The sequence below is a fragment of the Fundulus heteroclitus genome, unplaced genomic scaffold (genome assembly GCF_011125445.2).
Source record: "Fundulus heteroclitus isolate FHET01 unplaced genomic scaffold, MU-UCD_Fhet_4.1 scaffold_38, whole genome shotgun sequence".
In the NCBI taxonomy this organism is placed as follows: domain Eukaryota; kingdom Metazoa; phylum Chordata; class Actinopteri; order Cyprinodontiformes; family Fundulidae; genus Fundulus; species Fundulus heteroclitus.
This window is the reverse complement of record NW_023396792.1, coordinates 2,082,007-2,105,183: the sequence shown is the minus strand read 5'-3', so window position 1 is coordinate 2,105,183 and position 23,177 is coordinate 2,082,007. Positions and strand designations below refer to the sequence as shown.

At 41.6% G+C, this 23,177-nt stretch overlaps 1 protein-coding gene across 1 annotated transcript in view; it reads right to left on the bottom strand.

Moving 5' to 3' along the window:
• The window catches only part of rras2 (RAS related 2), a 44,312-nt gene extending 21,810 nt beyond the window's left edge, over window positions 1-22,502 (bottom strand). The window contains exon 1 of the mRNA XM_012850676.3: window positions 22,039-22,502. Coding sequence (XP_012706130.1) covers window positions 22,039-22,140 — 102 coding nt within the window. The 5' untranslated portion in view covers window positions 22,141-22,502. The remainder of the gene's footprint in view (window positions 1-22,038) is intronic.
• Window positions 22,503-23,177: the final 675 nt, after the last annotated feature.

Sequence of the window (23,177 nt, the reverse complement as noted above, 5' to 3'; positions counted from 1 at the left end):
GAATAGGCGGGAGGATTACCGGGGAGTTTCATCGAGTACCGGGGAGTACTTGAAGTGAGAATTAGGGGGAAAAAATAAGGCAGAATGAAAAGGTTTGAGGGGGAGGGAGACCGTAGGCTCCATGGAGAGTGAGCAAGAGAAAAAAAAAGAGGGGGAGGGGAAACGCATTAACTTCCTGTGGAAACACCCACTTTTCCCATGAGCTCATACGAACCAGAAAGGTCACATATTCAATACCTAATACACATGGAAAGAAAAGGAGAGCACAATGCGTTCGCCCCCTTGAAGGGCCACCGGGGAGCATTTAGTTTTAGCTGGGAAAGATTTAAGACTCAACACAAAATCATCATCATCATCATCATCAGAAAAAAAACTCAAATCCCTCGCACCATTACTATAAAACTGAGCAATGCATCAGTGGTAATAACATTTTCACAGGCTGGTTCCAGCCACAATGCCGTTTGTGTATAGCACCATACTTTGGCCTGATGCCGAATTAAATGAGCCCATAACTTCAATAAGATTGCTTCCGTCTAATGTGCAACAGATCAATAGGCTTTTCCTTTAATCACGGCCGTATCCTTAAATGCCAGCAGCCCAGTGAAACAGCGCCTGCTGAAAGACCCTTGGCCCAAAGCTCCCATTCATCCAATTAACGTACTAAGAATTCAAATCTAGCTGCACTTCGAGTCGAGGGATGATTTTATTCTTGTCAAAGAAAATTAAAAAAAAAAGTGTTTTAACAGCTTACAGATGTGTTTTGTTTGTTTTTTATATTTACTTGGCAGGGAGGCACATTCATGGAAAAACAGAAACCAGCACTCATATTTAAGCAGGCATATATCTTAAGTACTGCATTTCTGAGAGTAGCAACCTGTGCACATAGTATTTCATCTACATTAGGACTAAAGCAATAACCATTAAGCTTATACAGCGCAGGTCTGGGATTTTCAGCCAGACATGACATTTGCTTTGGTGGTCAAAAAGCTCCATTTTAGATTCATTCGATCACACCTTCCTCCATATATTTGGGGAGACCCCCAAGTGCCTTTTGGCAAACTCAAAACATGCCTGCTTATTTTCATCACCAAGTAATGGCTTTTTTCCTGTCGACTCTCACATTAAGCCCAGGTCTATGGAGAGTACTACTTATTGTGGTCCAATGGACAGATCCTCCAGTCTCTGCAGCTCCTTCAGGGTTACCCCTGGTCTCTGTGATGCCTCCCAGATTAATGCCCTCCTTGCCCGGTTTGTGAGTTCTGGTAGGCGGCCCTCTCTTGGCAGGTTTGTTATACTGATTTTTTCATACCACCACCCTGACTTGTACTTCTCAACAACTTTTGTCCCTGACTTGTTTGGAGAGCTCCTTGGTCTTCATAGTTTGATGGCTCTTGCTCAGTGGTGCTGCAGCCTCACCGGCCTTCCAGAAAAGATCCATCACATAGATTTTGGGGAATGCTTGTAAAAAGTTTACCAATTCCATCTTAATTTCGCTAAAACAAAGTATGCGAATCAAAAGTAGAAACAGTACAGAGATCCAAGGTTTCCACTATCCCTAAAAGTTAAAACTGATTCAATTTTATGACTTGGTGGACTATTATATTTGTTTAAAATACCTAACATATTATTAACAAATTAGCAAAAAGGACTTATTAAAAGACTGCACTTAGAACTTGAAAGGATCAGGAAAAAAAAAACTAAAGTCAGAACTAATCTAATGGAACATTGTTTCTGTTTATGAAAATAATACATAGTATAATCTGTCTAAAGAAACCCAAGAGAGTACGGCAGATATATTTTTAAGCAAATAACCAAATAAAATCTGCTGTCAGGATATGATTAAATATATGGACTCGGCGCGCTGTATCATCACAAATGATTATATTCTGTTCCTTATTGCCTTGTTTGTGTTTAAAGAACTATGTATATGGTTGGTTGGTAAATAGTTAGTTGCTTCTGTTTTAGTAAAATTACTTTTTGGGAGAAGGGGGCGATTATATAAGGTTTTTCACTCCTACTCCTTGTCATTCTTTTTTTTTGTTCATATTAAAATGTGATATGTCCATTTGCTATTGAATTAAAATTTAAATTCTTAATAAAATAAGATTAAAACCATTTAAATGACAGCTTTGAATGTAACAAAATAGGTGAAAAGCCAAGCACTGTATTAAGCTCCAAGCACACAGAGCATGACGGTTTTGCTATTCTAACTATTTAAACCTGTGTACCAAACTATTCAAAGACCTGAAAGAACAATACATCTGGACTCCCCACTCCCAGAGTGAGAATGTATTTTAGTATGAAGTTTAAAAATAAAATGAGATTCTTCTGTAATTATTGCCATTATAAATAATATACACTTGTAACAAATATGAAAATAAAGAATTAATGATTTATTCATAAGTCGTTAATCATGCACAAGGGAGCAGCAGTTGGCTCTGCTAGAGCCATAAGGGAAATACTGTTGTTCTAGTAAATCAGTATGCTGCTGGACGGGCCAGTTAGCACACACACCAGTAAAACGAGTGATAGCACTCATGTGGAGAATAAAGCACGGGCTAAATGTCCCAGCAAGCAGGCCAGCTCTTGGCACCGTCAACCCCCTGCTTTCTTCTAACCTCTTTGGCATTAAAACTTCAATCACGCTGCTAAATATCAATGCATGCTGGTCTCTGAACACTTCTGAACCCGCTCAAAGGCTCGGTATCAAAGAAGTGCCATTTAAAGGCCTTTCTTTCACCAGATCACTGGGCTTATAGCGGCCTACTCGCTCCATACTGGTCACGCTACAAACAGTGTCCTTATCTCGGTTTTATAAGCACATTTTGTTCAATTAGAGGCGGGGGGATAAAGAAAATGCTTCTCTCACAGGGTACAAAAAAGGTTACATTGAAAGCAACATAAACCTAAAAAGTTGCTGATGCAACTTCACAGATATCACATTATACTGAGCCTGCTCTAAAGGCTCAAACACTGATGGGCTGTCATTTTATTTATTCCTGCATTTACTTATTAAACTACAGATGCCATGTTCTGAACAGAGAATTGTGTTGTGTTGAAAGGGAGAAAGGGGTTTCCTTTTGCCAGCTCTGGATCTGACTCACAGCCTCGGCGGTGGTTTTTCTTGCTGCATCATTTTCATACATTTGCAAACTGACTAGGTTGCAAACATTAGGCAGAGAACTGATATGCAAGAAAAACAGTATGGGTCCAAGTCCAAAACATTTGGAGAACCCCACTGTTTTCTATAGACATATAGAGTAGCTCCACTGACTTCTACATTTGACAGATATGGATCCATCCACTTAACTGCTTGCACTGAGAAACTAAAATAACTCAAAATGGTTATAAAATCCTGTGGTCAACAGTAACCCCGACCCCTCCCCAACCGAGGAATAAAGCTCCTACACATTACTTCCTATCCACGTACCACCGGAGTTTGTTTTTGGTTGATTAGTATGCAACCCAAAATTGACTATGAACTTTTCTACCTCTCCAGAGATGACTGTTAGAATACAGATCGGTTTATAGTTGTTCATATCAGTTTTCTTTACAGATTTGATAAGGGTAGCCATTGGACAGCCAGCCAGTTGTATTCTTTCCAAAACTTTGTATCTAGACCAAATCCATCCTTGCTTTTAGAGCCGCAATGTGCAAACGGTCAAAGGTTTGGTCATCTCTAGGCTTGATTGTTACTCTGCGGCTAGTATGACCGGATTTGTAACCAATTGTTAGTTAAGACCGAATTTCACTCGCTCCAGCCTCGCCTGACGAAAACAATGAGCTGCTGCTAGAAGTTTTAAACTCTGCTAACGGGGCGAGAACGGCCAGAAAAACAACATACGTGACCTTCTTTAGCCAACAAGACAAACACAAAAGTGTTGTTCGGAGGTAGTTTCCCTATGTGGCAGACGAACAGGACCCAAACACCAAACGATGCCACGTGCTAGCTGCAATAGCGCTACAAGCTGGTGACGAGTCTCAAAAATGGCATTGACTATCAAGCTCAACATTTTTGTATCGTGACAACCCTAGTTTAGATCATTGCTGTTTAATCCATTGCGAAGAACTGAGCTTACTTTAAAAAAAAAAGTCTTCACTATTATTTATGTTTTTTACAGCTGAGTATTTTCTCCCTGGTAAGTCCATTTAAAGAAGCTGCTTTATGTGCCATTAGAATAAAGTCTGTTTAAAGGAGGCATCCTTCAACTTGGACTACAAAATTGTTCCGAGGAATAAAAAAAAATGGCAGATTTGCGAAATGGGTAGCAGGAAGTCCATGACCTTGTTTAGCAGCTCAGTAGAAAATACTGTGACGTAATGGTTAAAAACAAAAAAAAGAAATTTAATCGTAACAGAAAACATAGAAAACTTAACGGCCTGAAAAATTTTGACCCAAAAGGAATAGAAAGATGTCCACGCAGGACCTGAAAAACTACATTCAACTTTGTTGCACTCCTATGGACTCCAAGTACACAACAAAATGTATTTAGGGGCAAAACAGTGGATTTTGCATAATATGTGTCCCTTTAGTTAACCAATCAATGTGAGTAATAATACTTTCTGTCACCCTTTTGGTGTGTTTGGTGAACAAATTCAGACAAATGTGGACGAGAATTAATCTATGAAATACAGGGAATCTCCCCAACTATGTTTTGCTCTTCAATAACTCCTTTTATAAATCTAGTCCAAACCTAAACCAAAGTCATATGATCATCAAATCTACAAATAAATGAAAACAGATGATATTTTACTACAAAGACCAAGTCTTCAACCCTTCAAACCAGATACAGTAAAACACAAACGATGGATAGAGAACGCTCCACACGATCCTAGCACTTTAAAACAAAAACAAACAAAAAAAAAAACTCTGTGGTGTTAGCGCGCATTGTGCTTTGTTGTGTTTTCAGTCCATTTGGGGCTTTATTCAGTTCTTCTTCCTCTGCTCGTCTTTGTGCAGAAGCGGCGTTTGCACACGCTCTCAGCAACAAAGCAGCACTGTGATGACGGCCGACTGGGAGGACACACACTACTGCAGTGGCTGTGTGGACAGAGAGACTACTGTGTGACTTTAAAAACCCATATAAAGCCATTCAGAGAAGTGTGGCTTCCAGCCTCTGCTTTTCGCACAGACCGTATGACTGACCGTATAACGGGATGCTGATCAGCTGAAGAACAAAGCCATCATTGAATGCAGTAGTTGTTTCCCAGTTAAAAGGTGTGCAGACAACGCCAACTAAAAGAAACCTAAACATTTATTTCATTTTTTCTTACCCATTCACAAAGACCAATTTCTAAAAAATCTATTCTAAAGGATTTAACAGTACAGCATCCGTGCAGATTGATGCATCTTTTCCTGTGACCCCACCGGGAGTGATACGTTTAAGGAAATGGGGCCACTCGGTGATAAACATGCCAGACAGGACAGTATTACTGGCGAGTGCTTTGAAAGACAGCGGCCCCACAACACAGGCAGAAGAAATGTTATTAGCTTAGCAGGCAGTTGCTTGTAAAACAGACCTAATGGACGCCATCTTCACTCTTTTCAGGCCTGCCTGGTAACCATCAAGCAACATATCATAATTAACACTAACATGCTGTGCCTGTCACTTTCTTGATTTTTACAGCTGCACAACGGTAGGGATAAGAAAACAAGGATGACATACACAATCGCAGTTATTTAAGCCTATTTGGGAATTTTGGTTGAATGGGATTTGTTTCTAAAAGCAAAGTTTAACACGGAAAATTATTTCTAACCAAAATTCGAGCTTGGTTGTCGGTAAAAAAAGAAAAAACAACAACAATAGACCATCACCTTTTCTTTTAAATGCTACTACAATACAAAGCCAAGTCTGTCAAAGCAGATCTAAAACCTAACTGTTCCAGTTTACTGAACAGAAATATTTGCACAAGTGATACATTTACAGATCGGGCTTTTACCGGCCTCCCCGTTTCTTTACCATTTTCCTTGTACTTGTTTTGTAACGTGCAAACATCATTTAAATTTCTTGCAATGTTCCCTCCAAAATTCCAGCAAATAAATAAATAATATCAGCATACTGACAATAAAGATTGAGAAAAAGGTTCAACTTTCAATTAGCATTTGGCAGTGGTGTCTGGGGACGATGCCGCATACAAACCCATTTGTGTAACTTTAGTTTTGATCCAATATTTAGATGGGACAAAGATTGACCACAAAGCAGACAAAGTGCTGCCTGATAGAAAGGAGTTTTGAATCGGATAAAGAATGTAAGAACTGCACAAATTAGCATGCATGCGTCTCCAACCTTTATTTGAAGTGCATCAAAGAAAATGCGGTTTGTTGCACCATTTACTTACACACACACACACACACACACACACACACACACACACACAGATTTTGCTCCGTATTCAACCTGTTTTTTCACTCAGTAATACAGCTCCACAATTTATCCAGTTTATATTGTCATTGCAGCATTAACGTTGTAAATAGCTTTTTGGAATGCAATAATCGTTGATTCAAATATTCCATAATTTTTCACTTTGCCTGCTGATAATATTCAGCCAGCTGGATGTTGGTCGCCCCGTAGCAGACACATAAAACATAAAACACATAACATAACACATAAAACAGTGGCTGAAAGGCTAAAGGTCAATGAGTGTTGGGAACACAGATGAGGCAGAGGGAGGGAGGGGTGGGAAAAATGTGGGTTTAATTGCAATTGACAACATCATAGCAATATTAACAAATAATATTGCAATACTCCACATTCAAATTAAAAACATATTAGAAACAATGAGCAGCTTGGCTTTAACGTGTACGACAGACTGTTATGATTTTAAAAAGCGAGTTCTCATGTTAAGCTTGTTTTTGAACCCTAGAGACCTGAGCTCCACATGCATTCCCAAACATCCGGAGCGGCGTGTCTGCGAGAGGACTGCGTTGTGGTCCGACCGACACATAAACACTCTGTAGGTCATCTGCTGACCGCGGACTCGCGCGCCGCTTCGCAGCTCCGGCTGAGGGACATCAGCTGGTGCCGTGGACAGGGTCGCGCGCAGTTGCTGTCGGATCGCTGCTGCAACAGTCACACGGCAGGTGCGTCACTGACTCAACCCAAAATCACAGCGCGCATGTAAACACGTGCTCCACGCTCGCTGAATAGCGTCGCTTGATGTGAACCGGTGTTGGAACGGTGGGAGAGGAACTGAGACACGCAGCTGTCGGGGCCCCGCTCTCGTGCTCGCATTTGGTCCGCAAAGCAAGGATCCGCCGTCACCTGTTGAAGGGGAGGCCGTCTCATTTCGGGCCACATCTTCCCCCCCCCCCCCAAAAAGGACAGCAGGTGGCCCGCAGGCCTCTGGACGCTGTCTGCGTGAGCCCGGCCAAATGTTCACCAGCTGCCTGGCGGGGCTCAGCATCCGCAGCGAGAACAGACGTATTGAAGAAATACTTATAGGTGATCTATTGAGTAAACTGGATGACTGCGGCTTTATAAACAGAAGGCTCAAAAGGAAACCGATTGCTCCTAATACTAAACGAGAGCAGGAGAGGGGGGCTCGGGTCGCTCAGACGAGAAGCCAGCGTTTCGCTTTCCCATAGGCAGGGCTGCTGGTGCTGTTGTTATAAACGACTTAGATGCGAGAGCGCGATACTGTGACCAGTTATCCTGCGACGGGCAGATGCATGAACGCGGAACAATAGCCAAAAACAACAACACAGAGGAACTCGGCGTCGACTGTCTGGGCCGGCTGTGACGCGCAGCGGCCGGAGCCTAATGTGTGCTGTACCAGAAAGGCCGAGCCAGCGTTCCAGGCGCTCTAACGAGATGGAATGAGCGACGGTATCAGATGCTGTACTGAGCTGGAGCTGAAGACATTCGGTACTTTTTGGAAACTGGGGCAGAGTTGCCATCCCTAACCTGATTTCAGTCCTGTATTTTTATTCCATTTAGGAGAAATGTCCAGGTTATTAACGTCACTTTTGTCCCATATTGTTTTTATGTCCGGTTGATAAAACAAACAATTGGTGTGAACTTAAAAAGACTGAATCAACAAATTCTAGTTTAAGGGTGTGCAAACATAACCTGACTCTCGCCAGATGTATTTCGCTCCGCCTAGCTTCACTCACATCCATCTGGGACAGATCCATAGGAATTGCCTTTTTTTAAGGCTGGGCCTTATCAAAAATCCTTGCATATGATTGGATAAGCCACTTGTCTGTCATCTTTATCGACGTGCTATTTCAACCACTCACATCGAAGCTAACCCATGACGCTGTGAGAGCGACGCAGGAAAAAACAAAACTTTTTTTTTTTTTTTATGTGTTAGCGGCTCTAGTGGCACGCGTTTTATTGACAGTGAGCTGACAGGAAGAGGGGGGAAGACAGGCGGCAAAGCGCCGCGGGTCGGAGTCGATCCCGGGCCGACAGCGTCGAGGACTAAAGGCCTCCTAACATGGTTCGCGCTAACCGCTCCGCTGCAGGCGCGCCCCGGAAAACAAAACTTGCCAAATCCTGTCGGGAGAAGGGCGAAAACATTGTTTCCACCAACAAAAGCCTTCAGAGCCGTTCTCTGATGTTCTTTTAATGAAACAATATTAGGTAGATTGGACAACACGGAAGAAATAGCAGCATCAATGTTAACGCTTGCTTCCTCGATGCGAGCCGCCGTTGTCTGAATCAAACAGTCTCACGGTCGCTTCTCCACTACGTCACATCTATGAAACTCCAGCCCTGCGTCCTGATTGGCTGGACAATAAAATTGGTTGGAGAAATCAGTCTCTATGGGAGATGTCCCATATGGATGTGAGTAAAGCTAGGCGGAGCGAAATCCATATGGCTAGAGTCAGGTTAGTGCAAACAGATGCAATCAGATTATTTGAAATATGTTTGTTTTTGACCGTTACATAAACTAATCCAAAATGCGTCCTTTCATAGTTTTTTGGTTCTACAAAGAGATATGCTTAAACCAGAGCCGTATCTAAACACCATGGGGGGACACTTGAGGCCCCTTATACACTACGTCCCAATTTCTAAGGACATATACACCAGAGTTATGCAAGATAGACATGAACAGCAATTACCAATTAATATTTATGTATTTATGTGTCATTTACAGCACTATATTTAAAGAAATGTAAATAAATGCATATATTTTTGTTGTGATTATTAAACTTTTAAGCACTTACCCCAGACAGCATCTGTTTAGAACTAATTTATTGAAACGATTTTTGTTTTTTTTCCCCCCAGGACTATACTAAGTCTAAACATTTAACAACAAACAGGTTTAAAACCAACAAAACAACAACACAGAACAACTGAACAACCTTATTTTTTGTCAACCATCAGTTCTAGAGACGTTTGTACACTTTAGCTTGGACAAAAGCAGAAACTAGGGCTTCCGTGTCAAAAGACCTTCAAATATTGCATTTGGATTGAAATCAGAGCCAGTCCTCTGAGCCTCTCTTGTGACATGGATGATCTCAGATAAGATTTGATCGGTTTTAGCCGAGAAGCTCCTTTTTCCTCATGTAACAGTGACTGGAAGCGTGAGGAAGTGCTATGCTTTCTTTTCTGTAATCATGCATCATAGTATTTCACTTAATATAGGCAACGTTTTATTTATACGGTTTTATTTATAATTGTAAATTTTTAATATGAAAGGTTAATATTTTATTTTCATATTTATTCCATGTTTTCATTGGTTAGGTCAAATGTAACGTTAAACTGTTTGATAATATAAGCGTGGCAGCTTCTAGATTTATAATATTAAATTATTATAAAAATTTGGTCACCCACCACACAAACCATACCGTTTATATTGTGGTAAAGTTTTGTAAATGGACCAAATAAAGTGTCTGTATGAACAGTGCAACACTGCTTTCTAACATACAGTGTTATGTCGTTTTAACAAGATTAGCACACAAGCTAACATTACATTCAGGCTTTTATCAAGTCATGGTGCTAAGACAGCTGACTCACCACCGTCTCATTTTTCATTTTCTTCCTTCTTGTGTTGTCTTTTTGAAAATCCTGACTTTTTCAAAAAGTGGTGCCAGCAACAATAGAAAGGGTCAAAGTGATTTATAATTGACTTTACTATTTTTTCTTTACTTTTACGATAACATTATCCACTATCGCAGTTATTTACCACCTTACCTTCCTCGAGGGTCCCCATCAGCTCGGGGCCCAATGTTATTACTTAGTTTGCCTACCGTATCGTGGCGGCTCTGGCTGAAAAGGATTTTCATACCCAGTTTTCTTTAATGTCAGATCGACTGATTCTTATTTTACCGATTATAATGTTAAAAAGAGCAATTCTGGATCAAACTGTACAGTAAAAAAACAAAAAAAAAACAATCTGCAATTATGTATCACACCATATGTCCCCAACTTTGACCTGATTTTCACTAAACACGCTACCGAATGCATCAAAGAGCAGGCCGGTTTGTCGATCTGTTTTCAGGCCGAAGATTTACATCCGCACACATCGGTGCAATTGAAAGCTTGGAAAAATCTCCTGAGCAGCAGTTCGGAGTGAAGGTTCTCCAACTAGATTGGCGAAATCCTCGAAAAACGAAATTAGTTGTTCCCAGTAAGCGAGTATAAAAAGAGTAAAGCAGTTTATATCCTAAACAGGGAACTCAGAGGGTGTTTTCTCAAAATGAAACAGAAATTTAGTCACAACAAAGGACATCCAGACACACGGCTTTTTGTCGTCAATACAAACCTTGCCACCCTACGCCCCCACCCTGTGTTTTCTATGTAAACAGCGTAATAGTGTGTAGAGGAAATGTGGCTTTGAGGCCAAACCCCGAGGCGGAGAAGAAAGCTGTGACATATGAAGAAATGAAGTGTATGGATGCCAACGTAAGACAAACATCAAACTCTTTCACTCTCTCGCTCTTATCGCCAAAACTGAGGTGTGAAGGGCTGTGTGCATACTGCAAGCATACATGTGCATCACGTTTTTTTGCTTATAAAAACACTGAAATGGACAGTCTGCCATGACGTGTTAAAAAGCAGAGCGTACCAAGTAACTTGACCTAAAGAGTCACCAGGAAATTCAATCCATTTTCTCTCTCCATTGCACTGCTGATAAAAACAAAAATCAAGCAGCTACTGTTAATTCGGCTTAACTGATGATTTTCTGGTGGTTAAAAAAAAAAAAAAAACAGAAAACAGAAAAGGTTGATGCAAATGTTGCCATAACAGTTTATTGCATTTTAGAAGAAGCAACGGCCTTGATGTGAGAGGCCCAAAAAAAAAAAAAAAAAAAAAAAGGGGAGGGGGGGTGTTAAAAAAGCAGAAATTTAGTGTTTAAGCAGAAACTAAAGATAAACACAGTGTGCATAATCTGCTAAATGTAATAGTTGATAATACGTCTGGTTTAAGGAACTACCACAGTTTTTTTTTTCCTCTGCTGTAATGTGAACAACAAGCTCGACAGGCCGCTGATAAGCTGACATTCGGTTAGGAACTGGGGACTTTGGGTTAATCTGTAGCTGACCTTTTCAGTCCTGCTAACCCGCATGTTTTTCAACTAAAGTAAAGAAACAAGATTAATAAAGAAAAAAAAAAAAGATTGAGAATTGCTATAAAGTATGATGACTGGTTTACGATTTACCTTTGCATGGGCAGCTGAATTATTGAAAGGCACGTTCAAGACTGTATTTACTAGAACAAATATAACTTCATTCAATCATTTCACCGTTTTGCACAAATATCAGCTGCGGGTTCTCGAGTCAAAAATCGCGGTGAAGAGTCACAGTGTCCTTCCTGTTATTTTTTTCGACAACTGATTGGTGAATCTATGACCAGCCTTGAAAATCATGGCTAGTTTTTCCTCCAAGTGCCTCCCCTTCATGACAGCACAGAGTAAAACATGAATATAAAAAAATATCCAGCCCAATCACTTGGAGGGGGCTATGGGGGACGTTAGATCCTTATCTGAACGTAGCGGTGAAAGTTGGGGTAGTTATACAGCTACTGTCTTTACAAACTGCACTCAGCTGTTGAAGTCAGAAAGAGGAACGATAGCGCGAACAGCGCTTGTGTTATCTTTTTGGTCATATTCCACAGGCTGGGTTCTGTTTATTTTTTGGTCAGCAGGTTTTTGTTCATTTATGCAACAGTGATAATCTTTGCTTATTTTAGAGAACGTTAAAGTTGCCCTCCAGTAGTATACTTCCTCTCCAATAATAAACGTGCACCGATAACAACGAAAATTAAGCGAGGACTTTTACTGGGGGGCTTCATACAAAGTCTTCACTAAGAACGTTTGAAGAAAAGATGATTCTGCTTTGTGTTGTTTTGGGTTGATGGCATCACAGGAGGCCCAAGAAGATAACTGTTCGGTCAGCATGAGTAAATATTACGGCAGGCGTTTGAGTAGGAATGTCTGCAGTATGGCCACAATCTCTTATTACTAGTGTTTTTTGGGGGGGGCGGGGCTTAATGCCTTATGAGATGTCATGTGACGTACATGTGCAGAAAATCTTTTTTTTTTTTTTTTTTGGGTGTGGACTGCCAAATCGTCCTGATAAAATAACAACTTAAAAACAAAACAAATGGGGAAACTAACCATGACATGTCCGAAAATTGAAAAACTGAATCAGAACTCAAATGAGTTGAAGTGTGCGTCTGAAATTTACCGCCTTTCCTCTTGACTTGATACCCCTTACAATTAATCATTCTGAACAGGACTGTTCAAAAAGTGTCCTGATATAATACTCATCTTTGTTCTATGGTACACCTGATGGGAATTACTGTGGAAAAACAACAACAACAACTAGTTTTAACAGCAAGCACACAGAAGAAGCACAATGAATGAGGAAGCACACAATGTCCATTGTCAGGCATGCTGATGTCAGTCATCAGGTAAGGGTCGCCCAATGACAACAAGCAGATGTACAAGAGGAACAAGCTGAACAGGCTCATTTACATTTGCAATTATTGATTCTTTAATTAAAAATAAGCCTAACAAGAAAAACTGATCGTTGACCCCAACATGAGTCGCTATTCTTAGAAAAAAAAAAAACATCTAAATACATATATGTTTAAATAAAGGCACTTTTTCAGTACTGATCGGAGGAAGAACCACAACACAATTCGACATGACAACCGCTGGAAGTGCTGCACATGTTGGAGACCCGGGGATGGCAGTGATCCAGACAGGCGCTTCCAGTTTGAACATGAAATAAAAAAATTCCCCAGGAAAACACAGTGCATCTGAGAAGAGCCTGAGAAAGGGAGTCCCACCAGATCTTCAAAAGTCTCTTGAAGACTCGGCTTAAAAGAACAGCCGTTCTCCAGACGTAAAGTGAACATTAACCGAACACGCCATTAGATTATCTTAAACAGTTTTTCTCTTATTGTGATAGCATGAAGCTGTGGTGTTCATGACGTTGTCAGAAAGCGGTAGTGTCAATTAAAACACGGTTCAGCACCTAATGCTTTGGTTAGACTCCATGTTCTTGATTGTCAGCTGGATGAAACCAGATAAAAAGCCCATAAAAGCGGGTGCATCAACTTCATGGTTACAAGAAGTGAATCACAAGCTTCAAATAGATATATTTTTTCAAACCACATTGCAATGAAGATATATTTTTTTTATTTCAACAAATCACATTATCGCAGGAGAACGTTGGGGTGGATATGATGATCTTTTGATCAGCGACCCATCCCTGATGATTAGCTCTTGCCGATGAGGAGTACTCTTCCTCCCTGGGAAGTTATTAGTTTCACAGCAGCTTCAGAGCAGAAGGAATGACCTGCTGTGGTGTCATGAACTATTCAGGGAAGGCAGGAGTCTCTTTGTGGATCTGAAACTCCCTTTTGCATGGACATTCCTATGGTGGGCTGCAGGGCAGCTTGCCAGTTTCATCTGAGCTGCCTCAGTAACAAGACTGTGCTTATCTGTGTTACACTATGACAAGACTAGAAATGCATGGTTGGAATTACAGCGAGGAGGGTGGACCCAACCAGCAAGACCTGAACACACCCGTGATAAAGTCCTGGCAAAAAGAAAAGCATCTGTTAAGCACAATCCAAGAAACCCAAAAATGGGGGCTCATAATTTTTTCCCCACCACTGTTCTGTAGGTTTAAAGCTTTGATCAGTTCATAGCGCTCGTTCTCCGTAAATAAATAAATTGCAAATCGGATAACAGTTTGTTATCCATTTTCTTGTTTTGGTTCAATAAACGAAAAATAGATAAATTCTAGTGTGGTTTTTTTCCATTTTTGGTTTCAGACGGAAAAAAACGAACTGCCTGAATATACACTGACCTTCATACTCAACTTTTTTTTTTTTAGATCAGAGCCTAACGCACATCAGTTAGTTTAACGTGCAATCAAAGGAAATGGGATTGTATGACTCCAATAAATGATATTTACCAACAGGCGATCGTTCAGATTCCCTTTGGTTTGATAGGGGCGCCATAAAAGTAAACAGGCCTGCAGAGGGATTTGCATAAAATAAAAATTGCAAATGGAATGTAGCTAACACTCAAGTCTTCAAGGAAAACGCAAACATAGTACATACCCGAGACTTGATCATTTTTATGAGTATTTATGTTGCAATTATATATTTAAATGCAAAGAAGAAAAAAAACAACTGACAATGGTTAATATACTGGTATAAAATCTGGGTAAGAATTGGCAGAAGCTAACTAAGCCGGAGCCAATTCATACCAGAACCGTACAGCTAAAACAAAAGTATCAATCTTCCCAGTTATACATTCCACAATAGATTTTTTCCCCATATTTAATTATGCTATAAACCCTGTATTATGATTTTAGACACCCACATTGATTGTTACCATCGTTTTTACTTAAACTTGCCATCTCCATCATTTCTTTGGCATGAGCTGGTATTTTATTTAAATGGCCACAGCAATTAGTGCGGCATATGCCTTCGTCTGACTCATGTGCAACTGCTAACGTGAAGTACAAGAGTCTCTACTGGATTTCTGACTTTATTTTAGCATTCTGTATAATTTACACAGAAGAGCCTTTTCGCACAGCCTTGTCAACAACGTGTTTATTATCCAACAGGGTCATAAGCCACTGGGCAGCCAGCTTTATACACGCCATCTGCCAAGAGAAAGGCTACAGGGGTGATCGGTATCTGAGCATCCTTACCGCATATAAATACACACAAACTGGAGAGAACCTAGGCTATATGTCAAAATACCAACAAACATTATATGCATCCCAGACCCTTTCATCTGAAAAGAGGGCTTTGGACCACTTCTGTTTAACTCCAGAGCAGCTGAACACAAGGAATGCTCAAGGCTGCTGCCATCCCGGTTACGTTTGAACCTTTTTTTCTACATCAGGTTCTCCTTTCACTCAACTTTCTATTACTATATTGCATACAGCCCTGTAAACCAGCCAGCTTTTTTGGCTAATGATCTTTTATAGCTCACCCTCCTTTGCGAGGGTGTTGATGACTGTCAGACGGACAAATGTCAAGTCAATTGCCGTCCCCATGGCCTTATAAAATAAAAATAAACTTTTGTTTGGAAAAATCGTAGGTTTTTTAATTAGCTCTAAGCTGTAACAATCAACATTAACTGAATTATTGCTAAATAAAATTAATAACTGTGCATTTTAATACATTTTATTTACTATTTAAATCTGATTCTAACTTACAGAGATGGACGAGCTTAATATGTCTGTAGAAATGGTCTGCAAACTGAAATTGTTTTATAAGTTACAGAAAGATCTTTATTTGCTAAAACCCTATATGAATATCTGCACTTACAACATTTACATGCACATTCACAGGTGACCTCATCACGGCAGCTTACTCTGGTTTACTCAACATCCTCATCCTTCTTGATCTGCCTCCTGCGTTTCCTCACACAAATCTTCTCAGTCTTTAGGTAGCATTATCCCAACTCATCTCTCGGCCAGCACTAAGTTCACCTAACTTGGGTCCTACAGATACGCTGTTACATCAGGTGAGTGTGCCCCAGGGCTCAATCCTGGGGCCTCGCCTTTTCACCACTTACCTCCTTCCCCTTCACATTATTTTCCACAGACTCGACATCCACTTCCATTGCTACGCCGATGACACCCAGCTCTACTTGTACGCCAAACCTAATTCTCCCGGATTCACGTCTAATTTCCTTAAATTAAACCGTGACTAAACTGAAATCTTCCTAGTTGGTACCAAATCTACACTACTGACAGTTCTTCACTACCATCACCGGCTCCCCGTTTTCCTCCTCCCCTCAGGTTAAGAGTGTGGGTGTCATCCTTGACAGGCTCACCATCATCTCAGACTCACATCGGTAACATCACTCGTTCTACGTCTTTTTACTTGCGCAGCATAAACCGCCTCCCTTTTTCACTCTTGTAACCGTCTCCTTTTTGGTCTTCCTCAGAAATCCCTCTGTTAAACTTCCGGTTAAATCAACAATATAATATCATTCACAGCCACGCCCCTCATCATCTGTCAGATCGTCTGCACACCGCCTCCCCTGCCCTTTCCTTGTGGTCATCCTCCTCCGTCCACCACTCAGCACCATAGGGAGTAGAGCATCCAGCTGTTCCGCTCCCCAAATCTGGAACGCCCTCCCGCCAGACATCCATAATATTGACTCTTACCCTACGTTTAAAATCAAGACTCAAAACTCACTAGTTTAAGAAATCATGCTCTGTAACGTGATTCTATTTTGACTGTTGCTTTAATACTGTTTTATTCTACTGTGTCCTTGAGCGACCTGAAAGGCACATTTAAATAAAATGCATTATTAGTACCGTTTCACAAAGCTTGTTGTGAAAACAGCTGAAGGGCTTGTTTGCTCAAAGCGGGCCTCTGCTCTGTGAGACATCAACAGATGAGCCTCCTACGGAGCTAGACAAACAGTAGCTTCTCATCACCTACTCTCAGACAAACACGCTCACCCACACTGTAAACTTTAGACATCGCCAAGTCACTTCAGTCCGGTGTTTCGAAAGGAAATGAAGACATCAGAGGAGATGAGCGTCCACCAGTCTTTGTGAAACCACCTGCGTCTTTTACGGGTTTTTTTTATCCAGGCTCTAATATCACTGCGTGCCTCCACATGTCCCCACAAGAGCTGCCCTCACAGCCTGTTTTTTTATTTCTTCTTTTATATATCTTCCTTTTTAATGAATTGCAACTTTTTTGACAAAGTAGGGAAGGTAGTGGCTCTGTATGAGAAGAGGGATATCCACCATGTGCTTTGCCTCCGACTCCAGCCTACATTTTAAAAATGTTTTTTTTTTTAAAAAATCCCCATATCTGTCCGGACTTGATTAGGCAGGACGCGTCGCTCTAATCCCCACCGCCGAAGGCAGACGCTGCACTAATAGTGGTGAGCCTGTGAGCACACAAACATCCTGCGTTTACTCAGCAGCGGGATCACACTGATGCCTCATAATAGAGCCGTCTCTTGTCAGCCGCTTCCTAGTGGACTGAGCCATTTATATGTGATGTTTTTGTTGTGTATATTATATATATATATATATATATATATATATATATATATATATATATATATATATATATATATATATATATATATATATATATATATATATATATATATATATATATATATATATATGTATTTTTTGTTGTTGTAGATAGATAGATAGATAGATAGATAGATAGATAGATACACACACTTTTTTTTTATAAAAAAAAAAAAAAAAAAAAAAAAGTACAGCTATGCACACAACCCCAAAAGCAGTCTTCACATGGTTGGCGTGAGTCATGTTTTCCTCCACTTGGGATGTTTCATCAATCACACACGTCACATCATACAACCCACTGCAGTTGGTCATTTTGTCATATGACTCAATTTTATCTGATCCCGGTGCCATTTCAGCTCGTGTCCACCGCCTGGCATCAGGGAGGCTGGCAGTCACAGGGACCTGCGATTCCATTATTGCAAGCAACTTCATCTTTTTCCCTCTGACTTCCAAGAAAATCCCAGCTTCAGCAGCTCGTTTTCTTGGCTGTCGGAGACTCTGCTCAGAAAGCTTTATATCAGCCCAAGCACAACACACCTAGGGGAACTTCAAGGGACTAAAATGTGACCAAACACCTAAGAATCCACGTGAAATCAAATACTGGTTTGTCATCAGGTTTATTTTCTATCGGCTGATGTCATTTTAAACAAACACCAGTGGATATTAAACCTTTCTAAACTACGGGAGCAGACTGAGCGTTGCTGCAAAAAGCTAATTTTTAAAAGGAGGCTTTTCTGCATTCGTAGAACATTATTGACCAACGTTTATCTAAAATCAACACAGATTCACGTCAACCAAAATTACCCGTTCACCAAAAAAAGTTTTCACTCTTTTAATTGGTTGCATTCTACAATACCGCCACCAGGTGTCTGTTTGGGCCGACTCAGAAACAGCATGAGAACATCAAAGGTAAACGGTGACAACAACACTCCCGTTATAATCAAATATTACTGTATGAACATGTTGCATCATGATTACCATGTGCAAATAATTAGTTATCAGCATAAGTTATTATGAAAACCATCTATGATGTGTGATGTGTGATGTAGCTCATCATATGTCAACAACAGTGTGCACCAGATTACTTTTTGTGGTCCATCTTGACTTCAACGGCCGTCGCTGTTGTGAATGAGGCGGCGCCCCGGAGTGCGTTCGATCAGCCGATTGGTTCTTTGACTTCTTTCCTTCGCCAAGTATTTCTTGACCAGATTTACACAACCTTGCGTATTTTTTTCTTATTTGCAAATTCGCGTCGTGTTAGACGTATTCTCTGACATGGGTTATTAACAAATGTTTTAACCAAATCGGCAAAATATATTACTTTTGTGCCATTTTAATACAGCCGTTTGTACCCAGGTGAATTATACAAATGAGAGAAAAATGCTCTTAGATACCCGTACCAGCACCGTTTTAATTAGCTTAACACAAACTTATCCACTTACTTTTTATAGATAATCACTAATCATTACAATGAAGTCATGCCACAGTATATTACAGCCCATATTGTCAAGACTGCCACTAAGACACACACACACACACACACACACACACACACACGTGTGATTCAGGAAGCAGGTCAAGCTTTTCCATACAAACCTAGGAGGTCCTGAGATCAGGGACTTCCTTTGCCAAAGGGCCAAATTCCACATGGTCCATGACCATTAACCCACTCAGGGTGACTCAGACACCCCACGCCCACCAACATGACAACAACCCTCCACTCTGCATAGTTCTGATGAAAGCCTCAACTTCACAACCATGTGTTAGGTCTTTGCCCCGCCAAGCAACTGCTAGAAAGATCACAAGTGCATGGTAGCACTCTACCAGCCAGGGATATATATATACACACACACACATACACAAGGTGCAAACAAACAGTGGAAATAACATAAGGAGTATAGATGCTAAGCGAAAAACAGAAACTGATTGTGTTGTGTTGCTTTCCTAGTCAAATTTTGAGACACTTTTCTTTTATAACGTCGCAGAAACTGGGACAGGTCACGCTGAACTCGTTCACCCAGCAGGGGTATTCCTTTTTCAAGAACGCGCTCTTAACTGGATGTCTGTCGGCTTTTAACGGTAAATCTGAGTCGACGGGGACCTCGCCACAGGACGGCCGGTTGTGCAACATCAAGAGCGGTCGACCGGCACCGACATCTCTGGGAGGATTCTGAGCAACAGCATGAGGCGGTTTTAGGCTAGTGAGAATACGTTTTTCCTGGTTCTGTGCTACCATACCAGCGCGTCTGATCAAGGGAAACGTCTTCTGCGCTGCTTTAAAACGGCCCTCTAGCCAAAAACAAAAAGTAAATCAGTGCCACGGCTCTTACTTTTGACTTGGTATGCGGTTAATGAGCTGTTTGAACCCTCATTAGACACCTCCCACCCCCCCTAACCCCACACACACTCAGGAGGTCTTCACCCCCCACTCTGAGACGTGTGCCGGCCCACTATTGTCTGACAGTGTGGAGACATGCAGCTGCCCGCTGTCTAGTCTCCTGAAAGCTAGAAGCAGCATCAGTGGCACGCTGACGACACACGAGGCAGGGGGTGATGGAGACACGCAAGGCGAAGGCAACGCTTGTCATCCCTTTCATGCAGTGCAGCTTTGTGTGGGGGTATTTGGGTGGGGGGGGGGGGGGGGGGGGGGGTCGTAAAGAAGTCCGCTCCCGAGTGTCGACTGCGGAGACCTGGAAGGTCAAAGTGGGTCAGGCTGCGTCTGGAGTGCACTGGAATATAACCAGCGCATGGAGGGGGGGAGGGGGGGGGGGGGGGGTAGACTGCGTACACGCCTCCTCTGTTTGACATCCGCGCCTTTTTATGAGGGCTGCTACAAAACCGATGAAGTCACTGCATTTTAGGCAGGCTTTGGTAAGAACGCCACGCTTTCACAGCACGACGCCGGTTCCACTGTGATTTAAACAACAAAAAAATAAATGTCTAAGACCATATAATCACTTTTTCCTTGAAACAAAGAAGCTTTTAGTTATTTCTATGGTTGTTAGGCAAATACAAGCTGGGATAATGTCATCTAAATGTATTCATTGTTATTGTAGATTTAAGCAAAAATAAATATCTAAAAAAAACAACAACAACAACACACCAGCTAAATTAACAGTTTGCGCTTATTGGGTTGAATATTTCACATTTTTTTCAGTTCTGCTTTTTACAGGACAGCGAGTATAAGAAGCTTATATTTAGCTGGTTAATTGGTAGAGATGCACTGACACGATGTTTTTTGGCCAGTACCAAAGCTTTCTTGGTCTGAGCTGGTAACTGTTTTATTAAAGTTGTTTGTTAAAAAAAAAAAAAATCATGAAAAAAAAAAACATACAACACATGAGTTTTAAAAAATGCGCCGCAAGTTCTCTCATACAGGTAGTGATTTTGAATCTAACTAAATTTGACAAATTTTAGATTTTTCAAGATTTGATTGGAAGGTTTGCTTGATCAGCAACCAAAGTGGATCCAGAGAACGATTGATCGGCTCTGCTCTCTGGTGATGATTACCTGTGGCCCTGGACTCCACTCCATAAGGGCCATTTAACTCCTAGTTAGTTGTAGTTTTAGGAACTACAACCAAACAGCTGAAATTGACTTCCATGTAGGTAATGAAAATGTGTGTTTAAAAAAAAAAAAAAAGTCATCTGACCAGCAGTGTGCAGCAACAAGTGAGTGAGGGGCAGACAGACACTCTATTAAATCTGACCAGGAATGGCATTAATTACAGTAAAGGTCCAGAGATCCGTGTCCTGGCCGAGGCGACGAGGCCCAGGTTCAGATCCGCCAGTCCTGGTCTGTTCCCGGTCAAAAAGGACCTAAACTGCCCTAAACTGAGAAATTGAGTCAAAACTTTTGAACCCGACCGGGCCAACCCCGCTGAAGCAGAGCAAACCCGGGCTACCAGCAGCGAAGGGAAGCCAGACCGCAGCCAGGCATGCCGACACACACACACAGCGCCTCCGGGTCTAAGAAAACGACCTAAAAGTACACAGCATATAATGGTATAATGTTTTATTCTAATTAATATGTAAAAGATAGATTTGAGAACTTTTTTTTCTCCCCCCTTCTTAGATTTAAAGTTATGCGCTAGTTGGAGCAACTCGGCATGAATTCAGAACCTGCTTCTTTGTTTCAAATAAATAAAGAAAAAAATAGAAAAGAACAAAAAAAAAGGGAAAATAGGACGTTTCCTGAGCCCTGCAGACTCCGTGTTCTTTCTCGTCTCGCTGCTGCCTTCATAAACTGCAAAGTGGAAGTAGCGCTGTCTCGGAAATCATCGCGTTAAAGTGACAGCCGTCTCCCCCCGTTTAAATCTTACCCTCCGGTCCTGTAATCCTCGCGTCGACCCGTTCCGGGCCTCGGTAAAGTACCGAGGAGAACAGAACCGGTACCCTTGCTCTGCTTTCCCCGTCCCTGGCCTCCCCGTTATTTCACCATGTTTTTTTTTTATTATTATTCTTTATTTTTTTTTCGGATAAGCTGGGAAATCAGAGCCAATGCTGGGGTTATTTAAAAAAAAGGAAGCTTTTGACGCCACTGACCTGAATAAACTGAATAGTCAAGGCTGATTTCCCGACGCCTCCGCCTCCGACCACGACCAGACGGTACTTCTCCTGCACCGAGCCGTCCTTCCAGCCAGCCATCGAGGACACTTCACGCCGCCGCCGCCGCCGCTGCTGCTGCCGAAACACCAGTGAGCAGCAAACACCCACTTTCCCCCAGCAGGCTGAGGAAGACGAGGCCCTGCAGTGGAGGCACCGGAGCGCAGACAGGGGGAGGAGGGAGGTGGGGGGGCAGGCAAGGGTGTGCGCCGGCCGGGGTAACTCGTCAATGTAGTCCGCTCGGTGCTTGTGGTGGTGGTGCTGCGAGAAGGATGGAGGAGCTACGGCCGCCTGCCCACACGCCTGACCGCTCTCCAGCCTCGACAACACTGCGCTGCTCGAGATGTGTGGGTCCGACGCTGGGAGTAATCAAACGGGCAGTACTGGTGCCGGCCGCTAGGGGCACTGGAGACCCCCCGCAGCACCGTCCTTATATCATGCACCCGGCAGTCATATTCCTGTCCTCAAAGACGTTTTTCTCTCTCTCTCTCTCTAACTCACATGCTCTGCATTCATGATTTGAATCTAAAGAAATAAACAATAGCAGAGTTGCCAACTTTAGAGCCGAGCTTGGAGGGATAGAAGTCCGGGTTGGGCTCCACAATAATAATAATAATAATATAATAAACAAATGGTAGTCATAATAGGAGGGAAACGCCAAACAGCAGCAGATTCGTCCCCCTCGTATTAAAGGTGGATAAAAGACCCACACAATCAACAAGTACACACATGAAGAAGCCGACAACCAGTTTGTTGGCATCCCAGAATCTTTAGTGTGTGTGATCAACATTTGTGTTTCATGTTTAATATAGCAGTGAGCAGAGGTTTGTAGTGTTTTTTTTTTTTTTTTTGTAGGGTTAAATACTTGACACGTTCTCGTTTGCAATAACATCTACTTAACTGCTTTAGTCACTATTATTTTTATCTATACTTTTGATGCAATTCCTGTGAAAAAGACACATACGCAACTTTTTATATGACAAGTGGTAGCCTACAACTTGACTCCCCTGTCAAAAGTTAAAATGGAAAAAAAAAAAGATGATTTTTGGAGGTGGTGTATCTTTTCTTTGACAGTAGGC